At 47.9% G+C, this 23,689-nt stretch overlaps 1 protein-coding gene across 2 annotated transcripts in view; it reads left to right on the top strand.

Annotated features, from left to right (window-relative positions):
* Positions 1-23,689, top strand: part of LOC144937690 (mineralocorticoid receptor-like) — a 131,823-nt gene that overhangs the window by 96,341 nt on the left and 11,793 nt on the right. For both annotated transcript variants that reach the window (XM_078865108.1, XM_078865109.1), the window contains exons 4-7: positions 131-493; positions 6,319-6,463; positions 16,726-16,856; positions 18,366-18,520. In XM_078865108.1, the coding sequence (XP_078721234.1) occupies positions 131-493; positions 6,319-6,463; positions 16,726-16,856; positions 18,366-18,520 (794 nt within the window). The remainder of the gene's footprint in view (positions 1-130; positions 494-6,318; positions 6,464-16,725; positions 16,857-18,365; positions 18,521-23,689) is intronic.

Raw genomic sequence — 23,689 nt, 5'->3', positions numbered from 1 at the left:
GGGATGTACCTGAAACGCAGAGCCGAATCAGGTGTGGGGTGGCATGACCCTTGCCCTACGGTGCCACCCCCAACAGCGCACCGCTCGTGACCCTTACCGTACCGTGCCCCCCCCCCTTCACCCCCCGCAGCGCACCGCTCAAAGAGGATGCGGATGAAGACGAGTGGCGGGGACGACGCTGCGCGGCGCGGCGACGGCGGCGGTGGCGCCGGCTCCTCGACGCAGGCGCTGGTGCAGTGGGACCCGTCGGTGCGCGACGGGCGCCTCACGCCCTCCTCCGTCCCCAGCGGAAGCAACCTTTTCGGCAGCAACGTATCGGGGCTCTCCTACTCGCCTTCCATCCTCTCGATCCTGCAGCTCATCGAGCCCGAGGTGGTGTACGCCGGGTTCGATAACAGCCGCCCCATGACGGCCAACTACCTGCTCACCAGCCTCAACCGGCTATGCGAGAGGCAGCTGGTGCCCGTCGTCAAGTGGGCCAAGGTGCTGCCCGGTACGTGGGGGAGGAGGAGGAGGAGGAGGAAGGGGGGTCGGGTGCGAGGCCCGCGCTTGGCATGAGAGAGCGCGGGGAGGGGTAGAGGACATCTGCCGCACATTTGCTGCTGTGCAGTTGTTTGTGTAATTTGTCTCATTTGCACATTGCTGTTCAAGCTCCGTTGGTGTTCGGTGTTAACTCAGCGTCGCGGAAACTGCGATGTCACGTTCCCAGCTCTTGCACTTTTCCTCATCCAGGGGATAATATTGGGAGGATTAATAGTTTTACCCCGCTATGTAATCATGAGGAAAGTGTGGCGGTTTATCCTGTGCGTTTCCCACTCTCGCGTGGCATGAGGACATTTTAAAGGTGCCGTTCTCATCTGGATTTTGCAAATTTTCGTGAGATTTTACATTAAAAATTCAACCATGGCGGCCACCACACTTGCGGCTGTAAGGGGTGACGATACCTGTTTTTTTACGAATATTCTGCTGAAAATGAGCAGTCGGCAAGGTTGAGAATGATAACCCTTCGTGTTAGCAAGCATGCATAAAAAAGCTGTTTTTTTTAAATAGTAATTTTAAACTGTCGATGCAGTTGCTCACTCGGAGACGCCCGGGGGTGTTTTTGCAGCCACAAAAATTAGCCGCTCAAATATATGTGCAGTATTTAGCTTGTTCCCACCACACCATCAGGGTTTCATTGGCGAATCATCGTTTTGGAGATAGATTCAGTGTCCGCTGATCCTAATCCCCTTCCTGCATATGGAATTAAGAACCAGGTAACAGTTTTCACAATGTAATAAAGAAAACGTGTCAGCATTTCAGTCGGTCACACAGTGGGTCTTCCGAGCACAGTGGGATTTTCTTTAGCGGGGGTCACACTGTGGACCGGTTTTGACTTTGGGAGTCCCATCAACAGAGCGATGCCTGGTGAACAAAATACTGCTGCTGGGCTGCTTGAAGTTAAAGGCAAAAAGGGGCCTCATTTTTTCCCATGAAGTGATGAAAGAGAAACCGGTTTGGCTGCTTCAGCAAATCCCACTGGAAAACATTTGAACGATTGGCTGATGGACGATTTTTTTTGTTTTATTTTATTTTATTTATGTATTCATTGCCCACGTTTTCATCTTGGCAGCAGATAATACATGAGCTCCGTTACTGTCTATTATTATTTGTGACCTTTTTTACCTGTTTGTTACTTTTCTTTTTATTCACTTTATTCACTCGGCCCAGTTGCATCTCTCAACAGCGCCATGAGTGAGCGTCACGTTTTTGAGACAAAGTATCCATTCTTAACCTGTGCAGTGCAGCCCATGGAAGCGGATATCACCGATTGTCTCTGATCCATTCGAGGGAACTCTTGTATCTATCCACACACCACAAATGTTTGTCACGTGGCCTTCAAACTGATATGCTTTTGATCATTCTCAGAGCTGGAATTTAGCGAAATTAAGTGAATATCAAAGTTTAATTTAATACTCTCCTTTGTTCATTGATGACCGTTCTGAAATCACTAACTTACTCCATTGAGAAGCCGGTTTAATTTTGAGCATCTGCCATAATTCATGCCCAGGATCTTGGTGCTCTGCTCCTTGAACTGACCAGCCACCTCAGTGCATTGCTGTTGAAGCATGTTGTGTCATCCAATGCTCATATAGTGATTACGCTAAGGTACCTGATCTGTAATGACATTTTTTTTGTTCGTTAATTTCACCATTATTTTTATTTGGTTTATTCAGCTTTGATAACCTCAATAAATGCTAAAATGTAATATTGTTTTACTTCCATCAATTGAGAGACCCGCTTGCTAATCTGCCAAAGTCATAGAATTTTAATTATGCTGCTCCGATAATTACTTCACCAAATGTAAGGCTGTCATTTGCGTTGGCAATTTGCGGTACTGCCGCCACATCGGCAAGCCGGCACTTATCACCAAAGAGCCGTGTCAGCACGCCCCGTGCTTTGTGTCCAAAAGAAAAGATTTGCATAAAATGAGCACGGAAGACTAATGAATAAAATAATCTGCAGCGTACATCCCCCCCGCCCCCCCCGTGGATGGGGTGTCTTCCTGAATCTCACACCGATTATTTCAGTAAACGCTCGAAAAATGTACAGTGCCACTTTCAGGTTGCGTTCACCGAATTGCGCTTAGCCCAGATTTTCGCTTTGAATGGCACGGCGAGAAGTCAGTCGCTTGCCGGTGCGGCTGATCGTGGTTTTTGCTGCTCCGTGGGCCACCTATTTTTTTTATTTTATTTTACCAGGTAAGGCCCACTGAGCTATGTAGCTCCTCTTTCAGAAGTTACCTGGCCACAAATGATAGCTCAACGAAGTGGCTAATCAAGTGGAAAGTTACAGCAGCCATACTCTGAACGCATGTTTCTAAATGTGGAGGGAAAAACCGGAGAAAAATCCAAGTGACCACGGGGAGAACATGCAAACTCCAAATATACAGTCATCAGGGTCGGGATAAAACCCACAATGTCCTGCATACCAGGCGAGGTAGTTTACATCTCGCCACCGTGGCGCCCCTTATGTGCACGGCTGTGCTTCGCAACAGACTGGCCGAGTCAAGAGGCAGGACAGCCGTATTGACGCATCATACATTGTGACCCCCTATGTCACACACGGAATGCTGCTGCAGAGATATAATAATGAGCTCACTGGACTGGGTGATAACCAGAAATGTCCACCCAACAGTCTCAATGTGTGGATGCTTAGATCGTTTCCAAGACATCTGACCAAGTGTAGAAGAGTGGACGCCGCCGCCCCTCCTGTGAGGGGCTCGCTAGAGCTCCCCCCAGTGCAGACTCTTGCCGCGAGCAGTGGCATCGGCAAGACATTTCAGAGCAGCGCATTTTAAGAAAGTCACATGAAGCGTTGTTTGATGGGGCCCGCTCGTCCACTCCATCTTTATCGTAAATGCATCGGTATCGATCGTGATTTACCATCAGAAAGCGGAGCAATTGAATGTTCTTAACAATGGTGATGACTCTGGTTACCCCTGTAAACACTGACGACAGCCAACACGATGTTGAGGCTCGATGGTGAAGCGCTTCCTGATAAGATAGGACCTGTGTAGAAGCTGCGCTACGCAGTCTGTGCTGCTTGCTGCCGAAGCATCGAAACAAGAATTAGATATTTTACCCACATTTCTATTTAGCTCATCCATAATCGATTGGAGAATTACATGAATGATGCACCATGGAGGATCAGGAAGCGACTGAGATCAAATTCCTCGCCGCCTGTGTAACTCGGCAGTGAGATGCCCAGAATATGAAACTGGGACATTCTGGGATGGCCTCTGAGTAGAGGGACGGGCATCGCTTAGACATCTAAATGCTGGCCCATCCCAGCGGCCTGAGCGAGGGCCCATGTGGGGGAGGATTGTTCTCTCTCTCTGGGGCCAAAGTTATCCTCCTTCGAGCAAAGTTTGTGGTCCGTAGCACGAAGGCTGCACTCGTTAACCGCGTGCGCCTTAACGGAGCGACAGGGCGTGAAGAGCCACAGCACACAATAACAAACAGTAGCAGGTTGACCAAATTAAACACACACAACTGTGGGTGTTTGATTAAATGCGTGCCCTATGGGATTGATTGGCATTTCTGAGAGCCGTTAAAAATTAACAAATTGCAGGTTTAGATTTTTTTTTATTTGTTGCTGAATTCATATTTTTCAGAATTAACTGAAATGTTTCTATTGTAAAATGGGATGAAATAACAAATATAATCATCATTATAATAATTTATAGCGCTTTGTCAATTCAGTGCTGGATAATTGCGTCTCCATGCGTTTTGGTCCTGAATCCCATTTGACCTTATTTAGAATATATATGCTTACATATTAAAATATTTACATTTATACAATTTTTATATTTCACCATGCTGGGTCAGTGTGGCTTGGAGAGGAATGAGTGAGGGGCCCGGCATCAGTTCAGATATCGGTCTCCGCCGATATTGTCTACGGCGGGGATTCACACTCAGACGGTCAGGTCCATAACTCAGTGTGCTAACCACTGCGCCACTGTTCCACCCCGTAAATTAAGATCAACGATCCTCCCGTTTAAGCCTGGATGTTATTGTAGGCTACCTGTGATGCATGCAGCTTACAAGCTGGGCACAGGGCACTAAGTTACGGAAATCCATTTAACAAACAATCATCCGTCTGCACACGGATTACGGAGAGGTACTCTTTGACCTAAAGTTCTTTAACAATAAAATAACCAAGTACATGCTGTATGAGCAATTACTCCATTGAACCATAAGGAACTGCAGTATGAAGTAGGTGATGAACATTGGCTTAGAAGAGGGAAAAAAAGTAACTGGAATGCCAACATAACTAAGTAAATGAGCCATTCACATATTTTTCATATTGGCCAGGCCAGCTGTTACCAATACAAGTAATGAGAATTGCACTGAACATCATGAATAATTGACATCTGGCTCACGCCGCCTTTACTTCTGACACCTGTCGCACACACTCGATGGAAAACTCGAATGGTTTGTCCTGGAAAATTGGGTGGAGAGATCAGGTTGACCCAGATGACTTCACAAACTAACGGGACCCGTGGTCACTCCGGCATTCAGCGATGGGTTTTCACGAATGTACATTCCGTTGATGCCACTCTCCGTGAATATGTCAGTGACATCAATTCATCGTGCAGTTTGTTATTCACGGTCGCTTGAGAGTACACGGAAGCAAGACGTCTCTCGCTGCTGGCCTCGAGAAAATTTGCAATAAAAAAAGTTGTAAACAAAATAACAGAATATCTGTGCTTATGTCAGCACCACATCTCAAATAAGGAAAGCAAAAACAGGCATGTGAACACACAGTTTTGTTTCATGCATGTATTAAAAGGTAGCATTCATCATAGGATTTAAAATCTTGACAGGGCAGGATGTTGGGAATCGGTGTCAGATCTCGAAGAAAGATGCAACCGAACAATCAAACAGTTGGCTATTTGGTTCTGATGAGTCCCAATAACGATGAAACTAGTAAAGAGTTGCCTTTTATTTTCTGCTGCCAAAATGAAAGTGCTGCATTCCCGGCTCTCTTGAGCCTGGCGGTCATTGCATGGCTGTGTGCAGAATATGTTCAGGGGAGTCACTATCAATTGGTCATACTTTCGTCAAGGCCTGCTGGGATTCCTATCATGTTTTGCTGTTGAATACAGCACCTTTACTTTCATCTCTTATTTTGTAGACAAGTACCTGAGGTACGTGTCCCGTGGCTATCCCATACGAGTTTGAATGTCCTTTAATAAGAAAAGTAATGTTTTTTTGGTCTTTTTCCCACCAAATGTATTCCAATTGTGCTCTTGGCGTCATGAGATAAAATAATGATATAAATAAATATGGAATGCTCACAGAGCAGCACATTATACCCATTGTATTGATTGTAAGATTTGTATAATGCCATGAAGGTCAAACAAAGACAAACATACAAAGGTCTCCCGTATACCCTACATATGGCGTGCTATTAACAAGCACCAATTAAATCTTGCGGCAGGGTAGCAAGCGGGTGATTTGGCCAGCACCATGCCCGGCAGCCTCTGCCCCCCACAGTGCTGATGTGTACACACAGCACCAGTAGCTTATTTAAGGCTGAGTCAGCCTAGAAGGAGGCCCAGGAGTGGTTCAAATATTCATCACCGATGTTGATCAACCCACACGTCCACAAACACAATGTCCCCCCCCCTCCCCGCCACCATGCAAACATGGATATCACACAAACAACACAACCATCATGAGTGCGGAGAGGTTTCTATTTAGGAGGTGTGTCATGAAACAAGAGTGTGTGTTGATACGTGTGCAATGTTGTGCTGTTGGTCTCCTCCCGCAGGGTTTAAGGAGCTGCACATTGACGACCAGATGACGCTGATTCAGTACTCGTGGATGGGCCTTATGGCCTTTGCCATGGGCTGGAGGTCCTACAAGCTCGCCAACGGGCAGATGCTCTACTTTGCTCCCGACCTCATCTTCAACGAGTAAGTGTTGCCACACTCCAACGGCAGTTGGCCGTTGCCACCTAGTAAGCCTGTATTAGTCAGCTAGTGCTGGCTCACTGGTGCTGCCTAGTAGGCCTGAAATGATTCGCCCCCTTGAAGATTTGGGGGTCCCACATTTTTTGTTAAGATTATTTTATTTTGGTGCATTACAGCACAGGGGTACCCCCGTGAGGTACTTTGTCCAATGCCTACACATTTAACATTAATTGTACATTAATTGAAAATCATGGTTTCCCACATGCACGATCTAACACCTCTTTTTGTAAGTGTATGTGTCACTACATCTCCGACAGCTGATGCAGACTCCTATGGATGCATATTTCTTTCTATAGTTATCTTAAAACAGCTATCGCAGGGCAGATGACTTTAGGTGAGAATTTACTACTTTAATGAGCCAAGAATGTCTGTGTGTCCCGCACGTGACGTCACTCCACGTCGGCCAGCCCCCCTCATTAATAATCATGAACAGGTGACGTCCTCCAGATGGACCCCCCCCCCTTCATTAATAATCATGAGCAGGTGACGTCACTCCACATCGAACAGCCCCCCACATTAATAATCATGAAGAGGTGATGTCGTCCAAATGGACACCCCCGCTTGCATTAATATTAATTAGCGGGTGACGTCACTCCACATGGGGGGGGGCGAGGCGCCTCCTCCCCCCTCCTCGGCGTCAACTTACAACCCTCACTGCAAAGGCAGAACCCTCACGTCACGTGATCTCTGTAACGCTGTTGAGACATCAAAGTAAAAAGCACGTCATAGTGAACACGGGATTAAAACCTTTAAATTAAATAAGTCTGTATCATCACGGCTTTACAAATTGCACACTAATTGATGCGATGAATATCTCACGTCGCGTTCTGCTTTTCGCTTGCAAGTTTCAGATTTACTGAAATACAGCCGTCCTTGGACGGGCAAAAGGCGAGTTTGTGTAATATGTGATTGCAACAGTTAATAATCGATTGGTTTTGGCAGTTAATTGATGGTTGAGTAAAGGGAGTAAGCTTTTATAATGGGGGAAAAAAACATCTCAGGACTTGATTTTCATGTTTATAGTTTTCCTAAGGTCATGCTTTTTATATTTAACGCTAGCACCTTTTCCCAAGACTCACATTTTTTCATTATTTTACTTGGCACTATTTTTATCGTACAGTATATTTTTATTGCTGGTTTGCTGCCATTTTTAGTCATTCTATTTAAAAAAAATTCTAAAACGTCCAATTTTCGGGTCTCGATCACAAACAGATATTTTGTCGGACCTGCGTTCAGCTTTGTGAAAATAAACAATTAATGTGTTCATTCACTCGTTGAGATTAACGGCTTGAGTTATGAAATTAATAATGGGACCACAGGAGAGAAAAGTAATTGGATGAATTCATGGGTAAATGGCTCTGTTAACGACTCGCTCAGAGAAAAGGTCTCAAACGGACTGATTTAGCAACACAGATGATAATACCAGCTGGAATTGGATGACACTTATGCGTATGCCAGCCATGCGTTTATAGTATGGACACAATCATTGCTAAACACTCGAACGTCTTGACAGTCACTGGGCGCCCTTTCCCGTGAACAGGTTTGTACCGCCACAGTTGTTGCTCGTTGGATGCGAGTGACGTTCACAGGAGACATCAGCGAGTGCCACTTCGAGCATCGCAGATGGACACGCTCACCTCACCCCCAATCCCCCCAGTATTCAAATCGGTCGTCAAAAAAATGAACAAAAAATTGTGAGTCAACCGACTGTCTTTCGCACTTTAAAAGCGTAAAACAGCCAATGTGGAGGGTTGATGAAGGGAAGATTTGTCATTGGCGCTTCACTGACACGCAGCCCACACATCAGGTGGTTCAATCTCCTCCCTTATATGAAAAGAAAAACGTTCACAAGTATTTGACGAAACAGGCAGTACAAGACGTCCTGATCATTTACAGCGAAAAAGAGTGATTCATTATATTCGTGAAAGGGATTAAATGTTAACCGTACACGGTTATAACATCAGCTGCTGCTCCGTTGCCTTAGGTCAGATCAACGGGACATCAGCCGCCGACTTGATTGGCACCGAGTCGCGCACCTCGGCCGAACCATCGCGCCACATTCGCCCCAAGACATCTAAGACCACCTTTTGAAGTCGTTTGGCACCGACAAATAAACTTTGACGTGACGCTGCCCGGAGATTACCGCGAAAAAAAAAAACGCGTGCACACTGTGGGTTTGCGCAGGGCAGTTGAAATTGTTGGGCAGATGTGGACTTTTATTATCGCTGACTGTGACGCAACTCTGAAACCGCGGGCGCGGGGCCCAACTCTTTTATTTTTTTCCAAGTTTTATGATTATTCACGATTGTGTTTACTCGTGCAACAGCATCATTGTTTCCACTGGTGGCTTCGTCGGTTTTCTGGCCATCCCTTTTACAACTGTTTGCGTCGTAATATTAACAACAACAATAGTGTCATTGCGTAGCGTCGAGCGGCGGTTTTGTTTAAAAAATATATATATATAACGTAACATAGTCATGTAGCGAGCGTGCCTATTAAATTGTTAATGTGCAGGTCTTGGCAGAAATATCACTGCTTCCTGAAGCAGCAGTATTAAAATTGTACTTGTGTATGCGTGTGTATATGTGTATGCGTGTGTATATGTGTATGCGTGTGTATATGTGTGTGGGGCGCTATGTGAACATCTCAAAAATTAACGAAAGTTTGTAATTATTTGGGGAGAAATGACATTTAGCTCCTGGTAATTTTCCATTTGTTTCTCTGCCTTTGCTGGTTGCCAAGCAGCATGTGAATTAAAATGATGAACATTGTTTTTTCATTTAGGTCACCGTGACACACATGCGCACGAAACCTAATCTCCTCCATAATCTCATTTAGCGGCCTTTTTAGGAACGTGGCTTAGAAGTCCACAACTTAAACAATTTACACAGCACGACTGAGCAAGGCTATCCATCCATCCATCTCTTGACATCCCCATAACTCAAGAGTTCATGCCCGTGACAGCTGTCATCTTCAGCGTTGCTGGTGGAAAGTTTCATCCCGAAATCTGACATTGTCCCACCGACCGATTCACTTCCTCGTCCCCTCTTCTCTTCCATAGGCAGCTTGCACAATCATCATAACCCCCCCCCAAAAAAAGAAACCTGTTATGGAGAATCATCTTCGTCATACTTAGAGCTGTTGCCCTCTTAGGATGCGTCCTGCATACACCACCTCATCACACAACACATTAACTGTTGCTTGGTATCATTCTCTCTCAGCATGTCCTTCATTATTCTTCAGATCACACCAGCTTACTATATGGGGGGGGGGGGGGCTAGGAAGATTGGGATCAGTTACAAAACAAAAGTAAAAAAGCAAACACAATGACTCGTGGAGTCGTTTATCTCCCTCGCTCTTTCCTGGTCACTGCCACTGTCCTTTATTCAACCAGCCCAATGAGGTCTGATTGTTTCTCTTGCAACGTACATCTGGGTCACCAAGGAGCTGCCAAGCTCTGTTGGAAGTTTGTCGAGGAGCCTGGTGGATGGTCAACCATTGGCGTGTGGGCTACAACGCGGCACACAAGGGACGGCTCTTGCCAGTCGATGTAACGGGGACTTTTAAACACGCCCGAAGATGGTAAACAGCTCTCACTTTCGTAATTTCGAACAAATGACCGTCGAACTGCAGCTTACTCCGGGAACACCCCTGTTGTCTCCCACGTGAAGCCAAGCACTCATTAGTGGAATTGGCCAAGCATCCATGAATGCAAGAAACAGCCCCCCCCCCCCTCCCGGCCCCAGCCCTGAAATAAACGTCCTGAGACTTAGTGAGGCTCTCCTGGGCAAATTAAGGAATTACGGAATCCATTCAATGATGCTTTGTTGGCAAGTATATTGAATATCAAGGTCATTTATCCCGCTGTGAATATTTAAAAGCTGGGGAGACAAGTCCCAAGCAGCGGTGAGTTCTACTCACACGTTAACCCCATCACGGCAGTGTACTGGTTGTGTGACCTTACTGCTGATGCGTGCACATCGTACCGCGCCGTATCTGAATCTCTCTCTCACCTACTCACAATGCTTGCGCCAGTTTCTAGGAATTAGGAACAACCAAGAGTTGGCGGAAAAAAATATGAGCCGTATGTGTGTGTGCATGTAATTTTGAGGACGTACTTATCCCGCTTTTAGTGTTTATATAGACCCGCAAATTAACGGATTTGCGAGAAGAAAAAAAAGATAATTGGGTTTTTGGCAGCTGCCGCATGCGCCGCGTATTAGCACGGTTGGCTACGTATGGTGCGAAAGAAGTCCCAACATACGTATGTACATTTCAAGCTTTTGCCACTGCTCTTCACTAAGGCGGATCCACGCACGCAATATCGCTGCAATCCATAACGCATCTGCCATCGTCTTGGATTTGTTGAAGGACCTTAACATGCAACTATGACATCATCTATGCGAACTGTTGCGTACATGCCGTACAAGATAAGAAGACTCATGGCGGAGGCACCAGTGCTCGTGGAGTTTCGCCTTTTACTGTGCACGCCTCACGCTCGGACGATTCGGTCGGACCTTCTTCCATCACGTCCCACTGCGGTAACCCTAAACCCAAGAGGCATGACTGCACAATGCAGCCGTCGTGTCATGCACTCGGGTACGTCTGGCCGGCGGCAAGGGTCTTAAACCGCGAGGCTGTGCAGACCATGCGGTTTAACCCGTGTGGATCGAGTGGCACGTATGAAATGGCTGCGGTCGGACCCAGGTTTATAATGGCCATGTGAGCCACCCAGCGTGAACGGCCAGCAGTGATTAAACACGTGGGTCGCGCGGAAAGGTCACGGCGCTTTCCCGTGTTCGTGGTGCCTCGGCTGGACAAAACGCGATGCTCGTGGGTTTCGCTTGTAATTTTGCGGAGGCATCTCGGCGATTTCGGCGATGGGGTTGCTTCCGGAAGCAACCGTCGACCGCGTGACACCATTTCGCTGGGGCGGCACACCCGCTCCGCTCCTCCTCGGTTGCGCTGCCACGCGGTTTAAACGGAAGCGATCTGTGCCCTTAATTCCGGACGCACCGACGGGCGTGCCGCGTGCTCATCCCGTGTTCCTCGTGCGAGCTCTTGCAAAGGATTGCCCTCAATCGGGGGAGCGCGCATTATGCGTTTTGTTTCTTAATTGCGCGTCGCCGCCGTGCCGCAAATATTGAAATAATGACAGCACGCCGTGCCCGGCATGCCACCACCGAGGCCTCCCGGCCCCCCCGGGGGGCGGGGAGGCTGCCACGTGGCGCGGACCCCGGGTTACGGTTCCTTGGCGTCGGGCGAGAGCCGTTATAAATTGCAACATTTTCAAACGGGGTGCGAGTATCCGGGTCGAGGTGACTTTTGGACGTTGGCTCACAGCACGCTCTCTCGCTCTCTCCCTCTCTCTCGCTCTCACTCGCTCGCCGGGGTCTGGCCACGCGGATCCTGGCGCGGAATCCCACCGGGACAATCTTTGCCAAAAAAAACCTGGAGGGGGGGGGGGCAGTCGTTCGGAAGCTAATAACAAAGCGAGTAGATAAATTAGTAATTGAATAGTCAAATGAATGCTGCCCGTGGCTGTGGCGCGCACCACGTGAGCTTCCACAAGAGCTGTGGTAGAGATTTGGTTAAAAAAAAAGGTTTACCGTGGGAGGCCCGCAAAGTGAGGGGGCTCTTCTTCCTTTCACATCTGGGGGAAGGAACAGCGAATGGCATTTCCTTTATATTATTATTATATCTCACAAAATTTTTGTCATCAGCACCTCGTCATGAGATGCAGAATCCATTCTGAAGTTTTGCGGAGCAGTGTTCCGAGAGTGGCTATGGGAAGAGGTTTTTAAATCCTTTATATTAAGTTCACTTGCTTGCCTGCTTGCGCGCTTACGACCGTGCAAATCTTTCGGTCGTTTTTTAACCCACTTCCCGTGATCCAATCGAGCTGACATTTTGCACACAGACTCGTTGTGCGTGACAATTTATTTTCCACTTTTTAGGAAAAAAAAAATTCATATTTTATTTAAAATACCAATGTGATAAAAATGAAACTCTTACTCAAGAAAAACAGAAATGAATAATAAAATAAAACCGATGGCACGCATATAAAGGATTTATAGTGAAAAACTTAGTTTTTACGGGTTAATTTTTTTCACATTAATCCTCCTGAAAACATTTCAAGTGACATGTTTTTTTTTCATATCTTTAACACAGTCGGTGGCAAATGTTCCCCACACGCCCTGCTATGAGATCATTTGTTGCATGACGTTCAAAAAAATATATTTTTTATTCTCAAAGCTAGAATTTAGCCAAATTATACCAAATATAATGTTTTTGTTTTTGTGTGTGCAATCATTGGCGACTGGTCTGAGAGAGTGGACTCGCTCTACTCGAGAACCCAGTTTAATCGCGGGTGGTTGAAACTCTAATGTCAACCCAGAGTCACAGTGGTACGAGCTTTAGGGCTCTACTTCTTGAGACACGCAGCCACTTTGTAATTTCCTTCATACAGGCATAACACAGCACTTGGGTTCAGTGTTTATTCTTGTACTTTAACTAAACATTGTTTTAATAGACTCCGACACGGGGAGATGAATATCGACGTTGCAGGTCATGGGGATTATTTGACCATACTTCACCAGGCTGGTCCAGTGTGTGTTAAAATCAGAGAGCATAGACGTGGAAGCATAGAGGTACAAGGCAACCATGGATTTTCGCTGCACTGCCCTCTGCTGCCCACCGCATGGGATGCCCCTTAGCATCCGAGATCTGACGATATTCAGCGCATCCTGGCGATTTTTTTCTCTCTCTCCCTTCGGCGAAGCTCACCACCGAGACACTTAAAACCGTGCATTGAACGGCGCCGTACGCGCGGCAGTTTAACGCCACGCGTATCGCGCGTGACCCCTAGCCGCATCAAGCAACCCCTTCCGTAAATAACCGTTTTGCGCGAGCCTCCTTTTGTAACGTTCGTCACCCCTGCTGCCCAATGCCAGGTGAGGTGAGGTTCTGTCGAGAAACCGGGAGGACTCCTGCGCCCACAGCGGTTGGCACCGCTGTGTGTGTGTGCACACATCCATCCTGCGAGGGCGCAGCCTGGGACTCCCGCTAGAACGAGTGGCATGATCTATTACAGGCCCCTAAAACGCAGCCAGGCGTTCACGGTGGTCTGTAAAAGTAATGGAAGAGTTGCCCCTACAGCCGTGTATTCAATTACCTGCATTTGCTGGCGAGGGGAATTTCAGAGAGCCCCAGTGTGTGTCAGTGGATCGTAGAGTGCCCTCTAGGTGAGTGACCCATTTCCAAGAATAAAAATAGAATCTTTGATCAAGAGATAAGTAACCCAAGACACGTTTTGCAAAAAAATGAACGTTTTAAGTAAGCTCTCGCTTGTTTTACAATTGTTTCATGCCGTCATTCATGTGGTTTTTCCCGTATCCATTTCCCTTAACCGCTGTCGCATGCGGTACGATTAATATCGTGGGCGTTGTTTGGATTGCGTGTTTATAGTTGGTATTGCACAATAGCCATGTGGTTGTTTGTGTAAGGACGAGCACACACTTACTGCAGTGGAGGATGCTGCTTTTCTCGAGATATCGCATTGCTAAAATATGCCTGTTACCTACCGTATATTTACGTGTTTCTGTAACCACCTTCATCAGCTTAGCCTGGCAACAATTGCACTGAGATTTCCCAGAATTAATGGGCAATCCTGCCAATAGGGCATTGTGGGAATTTTCCCCCAATCAATAGGCCTTAGCCCTGTCACCTAAATTCTTTGCCATCCAACAGGGAATTTCCTGGCTGGTTGTATTTGTCGCGATTATGGACACGTCAAGCACAAGCACTAATTTATCCTTCAATTTGTGAAGTGAAGTGACTCTGCTGAAACCACCAAATCTTGCTGCTGGTTTGAGAAGCCCTTGCAGCTTCCACAGTACGAGCCTCACGATTTCTCATCTCATCCAGATTGAGTTTGCGTGTCTCAGAGGTGCTGACTGGGCACACGTTCATGCTAGCCATTAGCCCCATAAACCTCCTGCTGCTGCCAAATGGAAACTATTTCCAATCTGCCCAACTCATGCTTTTGCGATTTAGTTTTTGTTCGTATTTTACTTCATTCCAATTGCGTGTACTCATCATGTGTGCGTGGTTGCCTTGTGTCACGTCATCTTGAAATGCGCCTGTATTTGGACACTTTGCAAATTCAGATTTGTATTTTATTATGCAAAGCTGCACTCTCTCAATTCCACTTTTGCACCGCTAGGAACAAAGCGGCGTATGGCGCTGCATAAACGCTGCGTGTTTGCCGTATTCGAGGACACAAAACACCTTCGTGTCGCCTTGCTCCACCTAAGGGGAAGTCTCGTGTCACCCCGACCTTGCAAATACCAAGGCTATCATTTGGTCTCCAGGCAACCTTGCATTCCTGCCCTCTCCACGAGCAGTGTCGTTCTCGAACGAAAACCGCACGCTGCTCTCCCCAACGCTGTGGATGCTGGTGAGGCTGAGAGTCCATCCGTGCCACGTGTGCATGTGCCAGACCACACGCTGGAATATGATCGCGCGTGAAGCTCTCCGGCGTGTTCTCGGGCTGTGCAACGTGAACGCACGTGGGAGGGTTTTACAGTACAGCCACAAAAGCCCTGGCATTACCATTTTGCTTATTTTGCCTACAACCAAATCACTCTGAACACACCCGATCTTGTCAGATCTCCGGGGTTAGGCGGGATGATGCTGGTTTGTCGTTGAACGGGAGACCGCCTGGCAATATCAGGTGTTGGAGGCTTGGGCTGCGAGGTGGCCAGGAGATGGTGGTACGGCAATGGATTTTTGAATCCATCTGTGCTGTGCTCTGAGTGTTATCCTCCTCCCACGTGAACCCCCAAGGATCTGCCAAACATCCCAATGCACAGTCCTGCAAAAAAGTCGCCTGGCACTCAGTGAGGCGTTCCTGTGTAAGAACAAAAAATAGTTTAGTCCAACACAAGGTGATTTTCTGCTGGAATATAAAAAAATTAGATTGATTCAGTCGACCACTTTAATCCATTAGCTGTAGCCTTGAGGGAAGCGGCGCACATCTGTTGATTTCTTCGGTGATTAAATGCGGGGGAGTTGAGGCCCATGGTGGAGAGAACAGCCGTGCTGCCATCCGCACAGCGTTTCTCTTCCCCTCCTGGTTTCCTCTCTCTCTCTACGCTTGACCTTAACATCCTTGCCTCTGAGTTTGAGGCACGTACACTCGCCCCAAACGCTCGAGCGAGCCGCAGCTGGATTTGATACATGGCCGCACGTGTACTGTTGCCGTTTGTCGGTGTTTGTTGCAGTTGCATGCTTAATAATAATAACAATGTTAACCGCGTAACGATTCACCCACACAGTGATTTAATGAATTGTCATGATTTGGGGTGACGATTCGATACAAATGATTTTGTATATTTTTTTGTTTTTGCCGTCTCGTTCGCATTGTCTCTCTCGTGTGTAAAGTCTCATTCTCTGCTTTAGCCTAAACGTAGCATTGGCATATAATTTCAATATGATTAGAATAATGTGTAAATAATCCAACTCGCGCATTCGATTCGATGTGTGTGTTTTGAGCATAATGATAAATGACAATGGCTTGATTGATATATCATCACGTGGCTAATGCTTATGAAAGGTTGGTGCATTCGTCACGTTGATGTGTAGGTATCAGAATTTGGAGAGACAAAAGAAACCGGGTGAAAGTCTCGGCCACAACATCTTCCCAATGGCCAGTCTCCGGCCTTCATAGGTGCATGCTGACAGCACTTGCCCATCCGTCTCTCGAAGGCTGCACAGGGGAGCTTTGTCGTCTGTGTTTTTTCTTTGGCATATCGCAGCACCCATGGCCATTTTTCAACAACATTATTTCCCCAGGCACCTGCTGCCATGTACAGGGAGGGGTGTGTGTGTGTGTCTGTGTGGAGTGGTGGTGTAGCGATTCGCATACAGCTCTACAACCTGAATTCAATTCCCGGCCAAGGCTAACATCAGTGGCAGGGTCCTGGGCTTCCCCGAAGTTGACTCAGCCTTAAATGGCAGCTGGTGTGCTGTGCAAACATCAGCATTGGGGAGACAAAGGTGGCGGGATGTAGTACTGGCCACAGTGCTCACTTGCGCGCCGTGCCGGCCTTAATAGGTGGTCACTAATGGCACTTGCCCTCAGTATGTTGAATGCTATGCAGATAATCTCTGTCTTTGCCTCTTGTCTTTGTGTGCACTCGCAGGCAGCGCATGCAGCAGTCGGCCATGTACGAGCTGTGCTTGGGTATGCAGCAGGTGTTCAAACAGTTTGGCCTCCTTCAGGTGACACAGGAAGAGTTCCTCTGCATGAAGGCGATCATGCTCCTCAACACAGGTGAGCGGACCTGGGGGCTGACCGCTGGCGGCACTCAATCGATGAGGAGTCTGGGACAATCGTCAGGCTCCTGGGATGAATAAAGGGCGTATAAGCACGTGCCATTACCTCCATCCTGTCAGGGTGCCATCGTTTGCACATCTCAGCTTTAGGCGTTTCCGATGAATAACGAGAAGCCACGATGAGAACGTTGGGCATCGTAGGTGCAGTGCTTGAAGCGTTTTTCTTTTTTAATGAAATATGCGATGGACGGGTTATTCCTTTGCGTGTTAATAGACATCCAAAAATCAAAGAGATGTCCGGGGCAAATAAGCATCGAGGCATCGGTGCTCATCATCCTGCAGTGGACAGCCCTGCAGGAGTCAGTGGTAGAAATTCCTCATGTTTATGATGGTGGGTGGTGGAGGTGGGGGCATCTACCCATAGGACAGCCACAGTTGACTCCCGCGCACAGAGCTACTCCTCATGCCATCATCCCCTGAGGGATGATGGGCTGAGTCAGCCCACGATGAGGATTTGAACTCGCAACCTCGCGAATTGCGCTCTACAGCTGAGACACCATTCTGCGTACTCCACAGTGCATTCCCGTGTGTTGAATGTAGTTATACACTACATAACGGTATTGTGGCGCATTTAAAACAGTACCTGAAACATTCCGCTCACGTCATGGATATCCCGGAGTTGCAAATCTCATTTGGCAGGCGATGCTCCGTCACGATGCCAGCACCACAATGACGTTTATTTAATTGTCGTTTTCCTGGCACGCCGTAGCGTTCCGTCACTCTGGCCGGAAACGCGCGCCGGTGCATACCATGGCCACCGCTTGTCACGTGCCCAGAGTTGCTGAGGCTGTGTAGCCGTGAGAGTGGTTAGTGGTGGTTGGTGGTGGTTGTGGTGGTGGTTGGTGGTTGTGGTGGTTGGTGGTGGTTGGTCGTTGGTGGTGGGTGGCGGTTGGTGGTGGTTGGTGGCGGTTGGTGCTGGTGGTTAGTGGTTGGTGGTGGTTGGTGGTGGTTGTTGGTGGTGGTAGGTGGTTGGTGGCGGTTGGTGGTGGTAGGTGGTTGGTGGCTGGTGGCGGTTGGTGGCGGTTGGTGGTGGTTGGTGGCGGTTGGTGGTGGTTAGTGGTTAGTGGTTGGTGGTGGTTGTTGGTGGTTGGTGGTTGGTGGTGGTGGTTAGTGGTGGTGGTGGTAGGTGGTTGGTGGCTGGTGGCAGTTGTTGGCGGTTGGTGGTGGTTGGTGGCGGTTGGTGGTGGCTGGTGGTGATTGGTGGTGGTTGGTGGTGGTTGATAGCGGTTGGTGGTGGTGGTTAGTGGTTGGTGGTGGTTAGTGGTGGTTAGTGGTTGGTGGCGGTTGGAGGTGGCTGGTGGTGATTGGTGGCGGTTGGTGGTGGTTGGTAGCGGTTGGTGGTGGTTAGTGGTTGGTGGTGGTTAGTGGTGGTTAGTGGTTGGTGGTGGTGGTTGGTGGTGGTGGCGCAGATGGCGCAACGTGACGCGGCGCCCGCCCTGTGACGCAGTCCCCCAGGAGGGCCTCAAGACGCAGGCGTTCTTCAACGAGATGCGCATGAACTACATCCGGGAGCTCAACAAGGTGGTCATCAGCAAGAACAACACGGCCGACGGCTGGAAGAGATTCTACCAGCTCACCAAGATGCTCGACTCCATGCATGACGTAAGGGGTCGGTTTTGGAGTCGTGTTCGTCTTTGTCTACTCGTCCATCTCTCTGCGAGTGCGCACACGTCTGTGTGTTTGTGCGTTTGTGTTTGTGCGTTTGTGTGTTTGTGCGTCTGTGTGTTTGCGTGCATGTGTGTGTTTGTGCATCTGTGTGTTTGTGCGTCTGTGTGCTTGCGTGCGTCTGTGTGTTTGTGCGTCTGTGTGTTTGTGTGTCTGTGTGTTTGAGCATCTGTTTGTTTGCGTGTGTGTGTGTGTGTGTGTTTGTGCGTCTGTGTGTTTGTGCGTCTGTGTGTTTGTGCGTCTGTGTATTTGTGCGTCTATGTGTTTGTGCGTCTGTGTGCTTGCGTGCGTGTGTATTGGCGAGTGGTAGTATAGTGGTTAGCGCACTGCATGAAAAACTTGGCGATCCGAGTTTGAATCCAGCTTATGACCAATAAAAGTGACAGCAAACATTTGAACCGGTCCTGGGCCTCCCGTCGGTTGACATAACTTCAATATGAATACCTGGAGCGGGATGTTTCAATATCAGAACTGGGGAGACAAAGGTGTGGTGTTGGCCACCCACCCCCTCGTGTGCCATGCCAGCCTTCATAGGTGCTCGCTAACAGCACTTGCCCCAACAGTCTGTTAAGGCTATATGGGGGATCTTTGTCTTTTTGCATGTGAGTGCCTGTGTGTGTGTTGTCCGGCAAAACAACCCCCTACTTCCTCGTTGGTGCCGGACGGCAACGCTGTGGTGAGTAGTGACATGGGGGGGAGGGACAATTTAGATTGCCCATTCCCCATATGGCATTTGTAACCACCATATTGGCCGAATAGAGGCTCTGGATGGGTGTGAGGGACTGATAACCCCTCCACCTTCAATTAATTACTACAAAACCACGTCTGCTGAACCTGGAGCTTGCCACTAAGAGGTGGGGGGCCTTACCATCAGCCCCACCAAAACTAAGCACCTGCCTGGGTATTTTGAACGATTGGACACTCGACCCCTACAACTCCCAATTGGTAATGGGGCAGTTGTGGAGAGAGTGGAGAGTTTCCCATACCTGGGCAGTATGCTCATGACCGGCTCCGGTTTCACAGCAGAGGTCTCACTCCGAATCAGTCGAGCGGCATTATCTTTTCATCGGTTGCATAACGCTGTGTGGAAGCTACCTGGTCTGTTGCTCCGCACGAAGCTTCAGGTCTTCTCGGCCACGGTCATTCCCTCCCTTCTCTACGCTTGCTAAACGTGGACCCCCCTAATAGAAAATCTTCGTTGGTTAGAAACATTTCGGCTGTCCTGCCTACGATCCATCCTGGGTTTAACCAGGCTGGATTGTGTGAGGAGCTCACAAATCCTTGAAAGATCTGGACAAAGTCCCATCGGCCAGCTCTTCCGGCAGGCAAGGCTGCGTTGGCTGGGTCATGTCATCCGCATGCCCAGCCACCGCATTCCTAAACAGCTTTTGTTCAGCCGGATAGAGGGGGCTAAACGGGTAAGGCATGGACTAGAGAAGAGATGGAGTGATGTGGTACAGGAGGATGTGGAGCTGAGTGGACTTGCCGATGACTGGTACCAGCGGTATCAAGATTGGCCTCTGTGGAGAAGGCTCGTGAAGGACGCTACTGGACAGTTGAAGGCAGTCGCCCGCCAATAACAACGGAGGGCAGAAGAGCGATGCTCACAACAACAAGCGGAGCGCCGGGTGGCTAAAGCACAGAATTTTGGCACAGTAGGGGGCACAGGTGGTGCATCAGCCAGTCATCTCAGTCAGTCGACCCGTGGCAACTGGGTCTGTCCCGTGACCTCCTGCAAGCGGGCGTTCGACACTTCACGTGGCCTCAGCGTGCACATAGCCTGGCACAAGCGTCGTGGTGACGTCACCGCCACTTAGTGGCGAATGGCGGTTGTTGTTGTGTGTGTGTTGGTCTCTGTGTAAGTGGGGTCATGGTTCGTGCACTGCACTACAAACTCAGCGATCTGAGTTTAACACCTGGCTATTCCTAACATCAGTGGCATGTGATAATGGGGTCTGTGTGTGTGTATATATATGTATATATACGTTGTGAACAAGGTGCAGCACTGTCGTTGCTCATTAGGAAGCGTCTGCAAATTGCTAAGGGTGATGGTTCCACATTCATCAGCCCAAAAAAGGCTACAAAACACGGATCCTGGGCATTGTTTGGAAAACATTTGAACGTGGAATGTCAAAAACACAAGCAAGGACATATGGCTTTAATGGAATTCAACAACATCCTTCAGCGCCTCTGATTCACCACTTAATCTGATCCTGCCCGCTGGATGCTCTTGTCCACCAAACTTTCATGAGCATTTCAATGGTCTATAAAACGCGCATTAAAACCTCCGCGCAACTGCTTGCAGAATGAGCTCGTGCAATCTGCTTTCTCTCGGTTCCGTGGCAATCGCAGCAGGGCCACGAATCAGCAGCCGCCACTCGTCAATGTGATTGTTGTCGCGCTCTTCCTTTCCAATCCTTTCTGAAAACAATTTGCAGATTTCATTTAGGGGTCCTTAAATGGTTATTTCATCATTGTGAATTTGCCAACCAATTGCATCACTATCCATTATGGGTCGTCTTGGATATGGGTATCTTATTAGAGTTCAGTTTGTTCCATTGGTAATGTCTAATCGGTGATTGATGCACAATTTATTTGTTAGTAATTCAATTCAATTTAGCCACCCTTTTCCAAGCTCGTTTATTTTTGAATTGGATCTCATTTGATTTGTATGCCGAAGTTGGGAACTCAACGCACATCGCACCTCCGATTAGCACGGTTGGCTACGTACGGTGCAAAAGAAGTTCAGTGCACAACTTGCTGCGTCAATTCAGGCATCTTAATGAATGGTCACAGCCTCCCCCGACTTGCCCTCGTTGTTAGATGAATCGCCATGGCTCCAGGTTCATTGTTCAATGCAAAATCTCTTATTTTCTTTCCAGTTTTTTCCTGTCCCATTTGTCTTGTCTGTCTCGTCTGCTTTTGTCTCATCGGTCATATCTCATTCACTGCCATCAGTCTAAGTACAGTGTTACTGTGTAGGGGTATAATTTGCATGAATGGTAGTTCGTCGATTCTTACACACACAATTCAATGCATGGATTGGGTGCTTATGAATTGATTGTATACAATTAAGCATCATGGGCCAAATAAATATACACATACATAAATATACACATACATAAATATACGCATACATATGCAAACATCAATTGTTCTCTGTAATACATCATTAATGATCATTTAACCCTTGCACTTTACTCACGAGGGACAAGATTAAGGCAGTGGAATATAAAAAAAACAAGATTAAAAACCCATCATCTAGAGTAGAGATCTTTTTTTTACCTTTGAAGTTTTTTTATTACCAATTTTCTTTTGATTCATCAAAGTTGCAGCCATATAAATTTGTTTCTCCTAATTAATTGTCTGCAGGCCAAAGCTTAAAAACCCCGAGCCCACTTTTGTTGCAAGGGTCAAAGCATTATTCATATTCCCCACTCGCCGACTCCCTTCAAAGTGATTTTGATCAAGCAAAACAGCCTGCAAGCGGTAAATCTTTACCCGACTTGTCATACTGAAAGTTCAATGCCAGCTCAGTCTATAAGGTCGCCTTCAAACAAATAGTTCTTTAACCTTTGGATTCATTAGCAAGCGATGCTACCTTCCCCAGCAGGGCAACCACCCTTGAAGTTTGGTAACCAGAAGCGAAGAAAATGTCACCACAACGTTGGGTGCTTTGATACACAATTTTGTTGCACACACACACAAAGACAAAGATTCCCCGTATAGCCGTTAACAGGCTGTTGGGGCAAGTGCTGTGTGTGCACACCTATGAAGTCCAGCATGGTGCACGAGTGAGGAGTGTGGCCAGCACCACATCCTGCCGCTTTTGTCTCCCCAATACTGATGTTTACACACTGCACCAGTTACTGATTTCAGGCTAAATCGACCTAGAAGAGGCCAAGAACCACTTCAGATTTTCATCATAGGTCGGCGGGTTCATAGCACAGCTGCGTTATAACCGCTGCACCACCACTCCCCACACATCCACACACACGCACACTTGCACCTGCGCAAGCAGTAACAACAGTAGTTGTCATTCACCATTGAGTGGTGGTCACATCACCACAATGCCAGACTAGGTGCACCTTGAGGCCACGTGAAGTGTCAAAGGCTCCCCGACAATAATTCACGGGAGAGACCCAGGAATTGTGGGTTAGCTGACTGCGAGTACTGGCAGATGCACCAATTGCAAACCCCAATTCTGTGCCAACTCGCTGTGTTTGAGCTTTCTGGCGCTCTGATAATTGATGTGAGCATCGCTCCCCTGCCTTCATTTGCTGATAGAGGGCGGCTGCTGTCAACTGCGCCAGTAGCGTCCTTCACGAGCATCCTCCACAGAGACCGATCTTGAGACCACGGGTGCCAGTCATCAGCCAATCCACTCATCTCTAAGCCCTGCTGTCACCTGATATCTTCATGTCCGTTGAGCCCCCTTTATCTGGCCGAACAAGCCGCTTGACTGTACACTTTGTTTCTATCAGATGCAAATTCAACTGATACAGCCGTGGAAGGCTTTAAAAAAAAAAAAGATGCTAAATAGTGTAGGAGAGAGAGGACATCACTGTTGCACTAAGGTGAACATGGAATGAGTCTAATTCATGGCCATGCAGCTTTAACTGGCCCTGCTTACCTTCAGGGAGTCCCAAAGCATGAATCACACCAGAGCACATTGCCTCTTGATTGTATCTTAGGTCTTAACTACGTCAATAAAGTAGAGATGTAGGTTCTGCTGAAGTCTTGACACCTCTGCTGTAGCAGACAGACAGGGAATATGGCATACATGCAGGACCAGCTCTCCTTTAAACGACACTGGGGCTCCAACACCGTAACCTTTCCATTCCGAAGCAAAGCGTTCTCAAATTATATTTGACCTTTCCTGGCACACTGAGGAGGGAGATGCCCTGGTCAGGTACCCCCGTCTTGCAGAGGGGACCACCAGGGCATCCTCCTAAGCCTGAAGCAACCAGCCAGCTGTAATATGATACAGATCAGCCTGCACAAAATCGCCACCCTGCCTCAACAGGAAGTCATATTTGCCCCGCGCTTTATCTGACCTCGGATCGTTCTTCACACATACTCTGCAAACAGCACATCAGATGCGCT

Source organism: Lampetra fluviatilis, chromosome 19, assembly GCF_964198595.1.
Source record: "Lampetra fluviatilis chromosome 19, kcLamFluv1.1, whole genome shotgun sequence".
Classification (NCBI taxonomy): Eukaryota; Metazoa; Chordata; class Hyperoartia; order Petromyzontiformes; family Petromyzontidae; genus Lampetra; species Lampetra fluviatilis.
This window is presented reverse-complemented; position numbering and strand designations above follow the sequence as displayed.